The following is a 10,523-nucleotide window of genomic DNA, read 5'->3' on the forward strand; positions in this document are numbered from 1 at the left end:
AATACAAAATTAAAAATAACTCCTAGGGCACCCCCTCCCAGGGCCTTGTACAAGTAAGGGGCCCAAAACCTTAAGCTTAGTTTCTTGGTTTAAATGAAATCTGTTTCTTGGTTCAGACGAAATTTTACACTGAAAAAATACTTCTTCTAGCTTCATTTCTGAGTCAACTCCTCCCCCAACCCCAACCTCCCAAATGCCAGTGTAAGTTCAAGGTTGAGTTTAGAGTCATTATGAAGTCAAATGTGTTCCTCCATCCAGCTGTCCAAAACATTTATGGACTACTACAGTAGGAAAGAGATATGATCCCTCAATGTAAAGGAGCTCTATAACATTTATTTATGAACGAATGAATGAATCAATGAATGAGAACCAGGCCCTGTTGCCCAGGCTGGAGCACAGTGGTGCGATCTCGGCTCGCTGCAACCTCCACCTCCCAGGCCCAAGCGATTCTCGTGCCTCAGTCTCCTAAGTAGCTGGGATTACAGGTATGTATTTTTAGTAAAAAAGGGGTATTGCCATGTTGGTCAGGGTGGTCTTGAACTCCTGACCTCAAGTGATCTCCCCGCCTCAGCTTCTCAAAGTGCTGGGATTACAGGTGTCAGCCACTGTGCCCGGCCCAAAATTTCTTTTAAATTTTTAATTTCTCTAAAACTTTAAAGTAAGTTTTAAATTTTAAAATCTTTTAAATTTAAATTTAGTTCCTCTGTGTAATTAAGTCCCTGTATGCAATTCAAGTTTCTTATAGAGTTTTTTTTGATTAAATTGTTCACTTGATCAGTAACTAATCGCTATTATCTGTCCTTATTGCTAAACTATTTCTAGTTTAAAAATAAGTATTTCACAAATTTTCAAATATATCCAAAATGTGAAATACGTTTTTTTGGTTGTTTTTTTTTTTTTTTTGAGACAGAGTCTCATTCTGTCACTCAGGCTGGAGTGCAGTGGCACAATCTCGGCTCACGGCAAGCTCTGCCTCCCAGGTTCAAGTGATTCTGCCTTAGCCTTCCCAGGCGTGCGCTACTATGCCTGGCTAATTTTTGTATTTTTAGTAGAGACGGGGTTTCACCATGTTTGCCAGGCTGGTCTCAAACTCCTTACTTCAGGTGATCCATCCACCTTGGCCTCCCAAAGTGCTGGGATCAGAGGCGTGAGTCACGGTGCCTGGCCCATGTTTTACTTTTATCTGCTATAAAATTTGAATTTTGTTATGACAAAGCCTATCTAAGTTGATGAATATATTAATCATTTTCAGGTTGGAGTATTTTTTTTTTTTAACCTCTTCCAGGCATACAGCCACACATGCTATCATCAGTGGAAAAGCTACATTCCTGACTGCTCTCATTTTGAATTAGAATTTGAAGTCTAATATAAATAAGTGGATTACTTTTCATATTTCTGATTAAAATAAGGCTGGCTGAGACTTATTAATTTACCTTGAAATTTAAAAATATACCTACTATAAAAATTTTAATTAAACTCTTTGAAACTATTTTATAGTAGAACATCAACATTTTCTGGATAGGTAAAAGCTTTTATATTACATTTTTATTTTGCAAGAAAATAAATTATACAACTTAAAAAATAAAATCCAAAAATTAAGCAGTTCATCAAAATATTTCAGCCTACTGCATACAGAAACTGCTACTACTTAAAATTGTACAGCATTATCATCTCAGTATGTAGTGGCACACATTCAAAATCGTATAGACCATATGAGGATAGATTACAACTTAGAAACTAAAATAAATTTGTTCAACACTCCAGACAACATATAGTGTAGATGACAGGAAAGCTCTCATGTAATGTTTATTTCACAAACATGACCTTGGAAGAATTTATAAGACAGCATCCCAGTCATTTACATGAGAATAGAAAAACCAGCTTGAGTTTAATATAGCAAATCTTTCTGTAAAACTAGCAAATCTTTCACCCAGACTGAAGTGTTAAAATTTGCCCTTTGAGCAGTGCTAGAGATATCTTACTGCAAATAATGCAAAATACTTTTTAAACTACTCAGGTCATATTTTCTATTAAATTTAATAAAAAGTAAAACAAAGAAAGCTAACATTTCATTTTTGGAAGGTTTAACATTTATGCACAAAATAAGAGCGAGAGACTTAAATAAGTTGACAGAACTCAGGGACCCCTCCAATAAATGTAAAAATTGGAAGACTTCAGAATTTATTTCAAGATCCTCATTTAATCATTGGAATAGTAATATTCTAATATTTATCTCATTGTGACCATCACAATTTTTCTATATTTTCACTTCCTAAACTTTGTCTTATGTCTACTTACTGTGGCAATGAGATGGCAACACAAGTTAACATTTCCCAGATGGAATGTCTCTGTCTTTGAACTAGAAGATGGGTATTCAGAGCTTAAGATAGCCTCCGAAGTGTCTTATTGCCATACCACTAATTTTTTAAAATTAAATGTATTTTTTTTTTTGGAGAGGGAGGCTGGATTTTCTTTTCCCTTAACTGCAGGTTTTATCCCTGCTCGGCACCAATTTTAAGTGCACACTGGAGAGAAGAGACCTGAATAAAGGATGCCAACTGTGATTCCAGACCTTTACAAACTGCTGGTAAGATTTTTTTTTTCTTTTTTTTTTTAATTTGCAAATCTGTTGTTAAAGAAAACTGAACAATGGCATAGGCACCTGGTCAACTAAATGGTTTTCATGAACACCAAAAAGTAGTTAAACTTTTGTATACATAACCCAAAAAAAAAAAAAAAACTGCACGTTTACAGTATTTGCTGCTGTTCATTCCCCAAAATACAATTAGGACATAATTGGCTATTAAAAATTTATAAAATTTAATTAAAAACTTTGCTATGAATTTAGTGTTACTCACTTTTGCATTAAATTCGCCTTCATATATCAAAACATCATGACTCTCATTCTTAAATTAAATGACCCAAAATTAGAAGTTCCAAAAAAGTTCTGAGAACAATTACGGTTTAAAACAACAAACCTAAATTTTTTAAATGGACTACAATTTTTCCTCCTATTGTTTCCTCCTTTGGCATTCTTGTATTGGGACAAGCAAATACGCCAATGCTGAATTATCTGTTAAACATAAGGGCCACAATTACTACAAAATTATGTCTTCTAAATTTCAAATATACCCATTATGAACAGTCACCTAATTAGAGACAACTGTGAGTACTAATTTTAGTTTAATTCTTCACAATATGCTCGGTCTAATAATTGACATTTGTTCCCTTAAAGATGAAGTGTAAAATTTTAAACAAAATTCCAATTTCCTATGAGTTTCAGAACAGGCATTTGACTATACTCAGCAAAACTCTAAATGTTTTCAATTGCTTTCCTTCCATTCGGCAGGCAGTTCACAAAGCCTCTTGGGATGGGGACAGATCCCATGAAATGCTCTTGAAAGCACTCCACTGTAACATAACGCTGTATGTCTTTCTGTACTCCATTTCCTACTATCTTCAAAACCATACTTTAAAAATATTACTTAACATCAAACAAGATATAAAATAATTTGCAAGAAAATTTGAAACGTGCACCACAATGAATAAAAACCCAAGTTGAGCCATTCTTTCCCCAAGGGGGATAATTTTCTCTTTTAAGTTGTTCACGTCCTCAAGTCCTAAAATTTCCACTACTCTGGATATTCAGTTGCCAGCAACTAGTTAAGTTGCTACTTTGGATAGACTGAAAGGAACATGGTAAATGTTGCCTTCTGATGATTTAAAAAATGTTTATTTTTAAAATATATAAATATATATGTACATATATTTGGCAAGTTTACTGCTTGTATTAAGAGTGCAACAATTTTGCTTCTGTTTTTCAGGTCTTATGTTGTGGTTTTTCTCTTACCCCTAGGTGACTGATTCAAACCTGAGGCTACAAATCCCTAATCATGAGACCTTAAAATACCAAAATACTTCTATGCTACAGATTAAGAGATCAGTTACATAACTATATCAGAGCAGAAGATTTCTGTGGTGTTTTTAATAAATTCAGATATGGCATAATAAATATTAGGTATATAAATATTAAGTGTGTTAGTAAACACACAGTATGTTTAGTAAACACACTTAATATTTTTGTTTTGCTATTTTGACTCTGCAATCATAATGACCTACCTATCTCCATAAATTTTTTTAAACAATTGAAGCAACAATTAATATAAGCTTCACTTTTCAAAACAAGCTCTCCAGCCATATTAAAAAAACAAAACAAAACAAAAAAACAACTCCTTATCATTGAACAACAACTAAAATAGCAGTCTCCTGTTTAAAGAAAACCAACATTTGAAAGTTGAAAATATTTAATACCATTTTTAGGTCACCATTAAAATCCAGTTATTATACTGAGCAATGTTTGAACAATTTGATACTATTAAATACTTAACTTCTCACCTACATCTGCCCTTTCCCAATGTTGCATTGACCAGCTCACTCTTTTCATCAAAAGAAACCAAGAGTGCTATTTCTAGTTTTAATTGCATTTTTTAAAAACAAAAGATAACAGCATTTTTCAGTGCATGAATATCTGAAGATCCTTCCTTGTGCAAGTACATTTTTTAAGAGAGGAAAAAAGAGAAAAAAGCAACAAGAACCCCGCCCTCACCCTTCCCAACTGTATTTCTCCTGGTGGGTACAAATCAAATTCACTTTTAAAAGTTGATAATGGGCTCTTCATGAATGCAAGTTTCTCCACAAAACAGCATGCTGTTAGAGTGTGCAACATGAAGGGAATGCCATCATGCTAACTAATGTGATTGGCAAAATATAGTTGTTTCCGTAAGGTAAGGCAGAGATTTTAATATTTATGTAATCAAAGTCCAAATAAACCTTTCTCCAGCACAAACTTTACAACTTTCTGCCCAAGCACTCCAAAATTTGGGTTCTAAATATTGTCCATGATATTCAAACTTATGCCATATATATGAAAGTGTTGATATCAGATTCATCTCTTCTGATGTATTTGTGCTCTATTAGCCACTCTATTTGCTCTTTTATCATTTTCTTTTGTGGCAAGAACATGTTTTTCAAAATTTCTACTAATTCAGTCTGCAGCTGAGCATTACTAATTTTCTTTCTCATTTTCATTATTTGTATGATAGCTTCCTAAAAGAAAAAATAAAAATAAAAGTGCATTAATATATGAAATTTATTTTAAGTACAACAAACTGAAAAATGACTTTTTATGCATATTAATCCTCTATCCAACATCTACCCAAATGGATAACAATCACTAGGGGATTAATCTTGAGACCAGTATCTTTTACTTCACAAATAAAAACATCTTTTGTTTTTTCATTCCCCATAAAAGAAAATCTGCTTACTGGGGTGGGGGGCTAGGGGAGGGACAGCATTGGGAGAAATACCTCATGTAGATGACAGGTTGATAGGTGCAGCAAACCACTATGACACATGTATACCCATGTAACAAAGCTGCACATTCTGCACGTGTATCCCAGAACGTAAAGTATGTATTTTTTAAAAATCTGATTATAGACATTTTGAAAAATAAGGAAAAGCAAAATTACTTCTGCTGCAAGAAAACTGCACCTAATGTTTTAATATTATTTCCTTCAATTTCTTTTTTTTTTTTTTTTTTTTTTTTTGAGACGGAGTCTCACTCTGTCACCCAGGCTGGAGTGCAGTGGCCGGATCTCAGCTCGCTGCAAGCTCCGCCTCCCGGGTTCACGCCATTCTCCTGCCTCAGCCTCCCGAGTAGCTGGGACTACAGGCGCCTGCCACCTCGCCCGGCTAAGTTTTTGTATTTTTAGTAGAGACGGGGTTTCACTGTGTTAGCCAGGATGGTCTTGATCTCCTGACCTCGTGATCCGCCCGTCTCGGCCTCCCAAAGTGCTGGGATTACAGGCTTGAGCCACCGCGCCCGGCCCCTTCAATTTCTTTTTTCCCATACCATTCACATTCTTAAAAGTCATCTTACCTGTGAAAACAATACGTATATAACCTGGTATCATGTTAAACGTTAATTAAAATATAACAAACTCCTTACACCAAATTTTTCCCTTGTATTCAGTTATTTCTTTGTGTAGTAGTACACGTCAGTTGGGGTCTGTTTTAAAAGTCATTAAGTAGTATTCTTTATATATATTTACCAGATTAATTATATTTGCTACAAATATTATCTTCAGTTTATATTGACTCAATTAAGTGTTTTTAAGGTTTTTTTTTTTTCCCTTCTCTTTAAATACAGAGACAAAGTTTTGCTATGTTGGCCAGGTTAGTCTTGAACCCCCAGCCTCAAATAATCCCCTGCCCTGGTCTCCCAAAGTGCTAGGATTATAGGTGTTAGCCACAATGCCCAGTAGTTTTTAAGTTTCTAAAGAAATAATCTTTTTCATCTAGGTCATTTTATCAAAATTTTTCTTGATGATTTCCTTAATTACTGTTAAGTTTACAATAAGAGTTATTAGAAAATCATTAAATATTCTTTTCTCTTTTAATTTTCCAGCACAAGCTCTCTCTTTACCCAACAAAAGGCATCTGTATGCTGGGTGTGGTGGCTTATGTGTGTAATCCTAGCACTTTGGGAGGTTGCTGTGGGTGGATTGCTTGAGTCCAGGAGTTTGAGACCAGCCTGGGCAACATGGCAAAACCCCATCTCTATAAAAAATACAAAAGTTAGCCGGGCATGGTGGCATGTGTCTGTGGTCCCAGCTATTCAGGAGGCTGAAGAAAGAGGATTGCTTGAGCCTGGGAGGTGGAAGTTGCAGTAAGCTGAGATCGCACCATTGCACTCCAGCCTGAGACCCTGTCTCCAAAACAAAAGGCATCTATCTCTTAGCACAGATTAGAGTTTGCTGTAAAAGAAATGTCAAAATAGAAAAAGAAGTAACATTTGCTTTTAACATTTAAAAACATAATTTTGCTGCAAATCAACAGACTTGGGAGTCAGGCACTATTCAGTAAGAGAAAAAATTCCTTCAACTTCCCCTGTACAGATACGATAACCAGCCGGGGAGGGTGGCTCATGCCTGTAATCCCAGCAATTTGGGAAGTTGAGGGGGGCAGATTGTTTGAGTTGTGGAGTTTGAGACCAGCCTGGGCAACATGGTGAAACCCCATCTCTACAAAATATACAAAAAACATTAGCCGGGCATGGTGGCATGTACCTGTGGGCCCAGCTACTCAGGGGGCTGAGGCAGGATCGCTTGAGCCTGGAAGGCAGAGATTGCAGTGAGCTGAGATTGCACCACTGCACTCCAGCCTGGGTGACAGAGTGAGACCCTGTCTCAAAAAAAACCAGAAAAACAGGCCAGGTGCGGTGGCTCATGCCTGTAATCCCAGCACTTTAGGAGGCCAAGGCGAATGGATCACAAAGTCAGGAGTTCGAGACCAGCCTGGCCAACATGGTGAAACTCGTCTCTACTAAAAATACAAAAAATAGCTTGGCGTGGTGTCGAGCACCTCTAATCCCAGCTACTCGGGAGTCTGAGGCAGGAGAATTGTTTGAACCTGGGAGACAGAGGTTGTAGTGAGCCAAGATCGTGCCATTCCACTCCAGCCTGGGCAACAGGGCGAGACCCCATCTCAAAAAACAAAACAAAAATAAATAAAAGATATGATGACCCCCTTCACTGACACCAGAAGGTCAAGTGAATTCCTCTCACCCTGGATGGTATTCAGATACCAGGCTCCTGATCATCATAAATTGGGGTTTATGTCAGGGGTTCAGAGAAGAAGAAGGAAGAAGGAAAGTCTGTTCCTTCAGGCACTTGAAGATTACAGGAACCCGGAGGAAAAGCAGAGGCATTTGTAAACATCCCAATTTCTCCTTAGGTAGAGGTGAAGGTGGTAGTTAGATAACCTAAGGGGAAAACAGAGCAGAGGGACACTGGCCCTGGTCCCCATTTGATATGCTGGAGGTCACTTAAAGAGTAGCATAGTATGATGGAAATAATCTGCACTTCTGACTCTCCCTCAGTTCCCACGTGTGACAGCAAGAGTTTCGAGCTAATGGACCTGCCACAGGGCCTTTAATGACAGGGCAAGGTGATCCTGCCATTATTCTGCACAGAATAATGACACTGTGCCATGTAGGCCAAGGAGCCACACAGAAGATGTAGTGGAGTCTCAGAGCCTTCAAGAGCTCAGTAAGAGCAGGGGAAAGACAGCAAGGAAGAGGCCATAGGGTCCTTAATAACTAGAAAAAGAATGAACCATAAATTCATCTGCTATAGACAACAGCAGCAGTTACCAACAGAAAGCCAAATTCCCAAAGATGATAAACTACTTCACAGCTGCCAAAACCAACAATCCAGGACACTGTCATAACTGCAAAGATATGACACTCCCTTCACTGTCATTACCAGTCAAGCAAATTCCTCTCAACCTCAATATATCCAGATGCCACTTATGCAAATAACAATCAGTGGGGATGAGTGGAGTAGGATCAGGAGGAAATAAAGTCTGAGCATTACCTAAAGACAGCTTAGATTATTGGATTGTACATAATTATGGGTCACATTAAGACAAAAGGACCTCAATTTCTCTGTACATCTTATAGTATCAATACATCCGCTTATACATTTCAACTCTTTTTTATTTTATTTTATTTTTTTAGATGGAGTCTTGCTCTGTCGCCAGGTTGGAGTGCAGTGGTGCGATCTCAGCTCACTGCAACCTCCGCCTCCCGGGTTCAGGAGATTCCACTCCCTCAGCCTCCTGGGCAGCTGGGACTACAGGCATGCACCACCATGCCCGGCTAATTTTTTGTATTTTAGTAGAGACGGGGTTTCATCATGTTGGTCAGGATGGTCTCGATCTCCTGGCCTCGTGATCCGCCCGCCTCAGCCTCCCAAAGCATTGGGATTACAGGCGTGAGCCACTGCGCCTGGCCTATTTTTCTATTTTTTTGAGACAAGGTCTCTCACTCTGTCACCCAGGCTGGAGTGCAGTGGTGCAATCTCAGCTCACTGCAACCTCTGCCTTCCAGGCTCAAGCGATCCTCCTGCCTCAGCTCCCTGAGTAGCTGGGACCACAGGCACATGCCACCATGCCTGGCTATGTTCACACCATGCCTGGTTATGTTCACACAGGTATATATATTTATCACAACTCACTGAAAAGTATACTTTGAAAGATACATTTCATTGTGTCTAAATTACAACTAAAAATTGTAGCAACAAAAAAGAGCTCAACCTTTCTATTTATTCAACTCTCCTAAATTTCCCAGTAAAGGGCCACTCTCTTCATACAGCTCCTACACAGTAGTTTTTAAAAAATGTGTATGAATTTTTCTTATTTTCCTTTTATTTACTGCTACATAGAAATGCAAGTGGTTTTTATTCATCTTTTCTCTGCTACATCATCATATTACATGATCTATAGGTAATAAGCATTTTTAATCTTTTCGTCTTGTTACATATTTTAAAAAGTACAGTGAGCTGGGCACAGTGGCTCACACCTGTAATCCTAGCACTTTGGGAGGCCAAGGCAGGCATATCGCTTGAGCCTAGGAGTTCAAGACCAGCCCGGGCAACATGGCGAAACCCTGTCTCCACTAAAAATACAAACTAGCTGAGTGTGGTGGCGTATGCCTGTGGTCCCAGCTAATTAGGAGGCAGAGGTGGGAAACTCCTTCGAGCCCAGGGAGTTGAGGCTGCAGTGGGTTGAGATGGTGCCACTGCACTCTAGCCTGGGAAACAGACTGAGACCCTGTCTCAAAAAACAAACAAAAAAACAGAAAAAAAAAGGACACTGGCCAAAAGTTTCAAACAGTATTAAATGAAAATAGTAAAAGTTGAAAGATTTGGTTTTAAAAGGACTATTTCTAAAGTTAAAACAATCATACATAGGTGTTACTTATTACATTCAGAAGATCTTAATCCTAGTTTTAAGCTATTTTTAAAAGAATAAATGAATATTAGAGAACGTTTTTGGTTCTAAGTAAGTTTCCCAATTTCACATTATAATGCAATATGAAACTGGAATTCATATTCCAACTGGAATGGAAATTTTTAATATATTTTAAAAAAACTGATTGAGAAAAGATCTCACTTTGTTGCCCAAGAGATCCTCCTGTCTCAGCCTCCCAAAGTGTTGGGATTATATGCGTGAGCCACCGCACTTGGCCCCTACATGCTTTTAAATTCAAAATTTAAAAAACAAAAAAAAACTAAGGTTTTTTTTAAACTTCAGACATTCTGTCAATATTACAAACCTGGGTTCTTAGTATTCGTAGTTGAACTATTCCTTCATTCTCTTCTTCTCTCATCCTTTCTGTAGTGAGCTGCAAACGTCCAATCAAGTTGATTTTGCCCCTTTTCTGAACCTTTGCATTTTTTCTACAAAAAGAATTGAATCAAATCTTTTATGGCAAAAAACACTTTAAAAATCCTATTATAGCAACAATGTCTGAGAGAAGATTTTAAAATATTCAAAAATATCAGAACTGTTTAAAGGAAAAATGACAACCTACATATTGCTTTAAAACAAACTCTATTTTCCTTAAACATGATAACCTGTTAATAAAATGAGTGATTATGTTCTCTGTAAAAACAAAGTTA

General features: G+C 37.4%; 1 protein-coding gene across 1 annotated transcript in view; it reads right to left on the minus strand.

Moving 5' to 3' along the window:
• Positions 1–1,516: 1,516 nt before the first annotated feature.
• The window catches only part of CUL5 (cullin 5), a 112,845-nt gene continuing 103,838 nt past the window's right edge, over positions 1,517–10,523 (minus strand). The window contains 2 exon segments of the mRNA XM_011984761.1: positions 1,517–5,106; positions 10,178–10,301. Of these exon segments, the coding sequence (XP_011840151.1) occupies positions 4,912–5,106; positions 10,178–10,301 (319 nt within the window). The 3' untranslated portion in view covers positions 1,517–4,911.

This window comes from Mandrillus leucophaeus, unplaced genomic scaffold, assembly GCF_000951045.1.
Source record: "Mandrillus leucophaeus isolate KB7577 unplaced genomic scaffold, Mleu.le_1.0 Scaffold273, whole genome shotgun sequence".
Classification (NCBI taxonomy): domain Eukaryota; kingdom Metazoa; phylum Chordata; class Mammalia; order Primates; family Cercopithecidae; genus Mandrillus; species Mandrillus leucophaeus.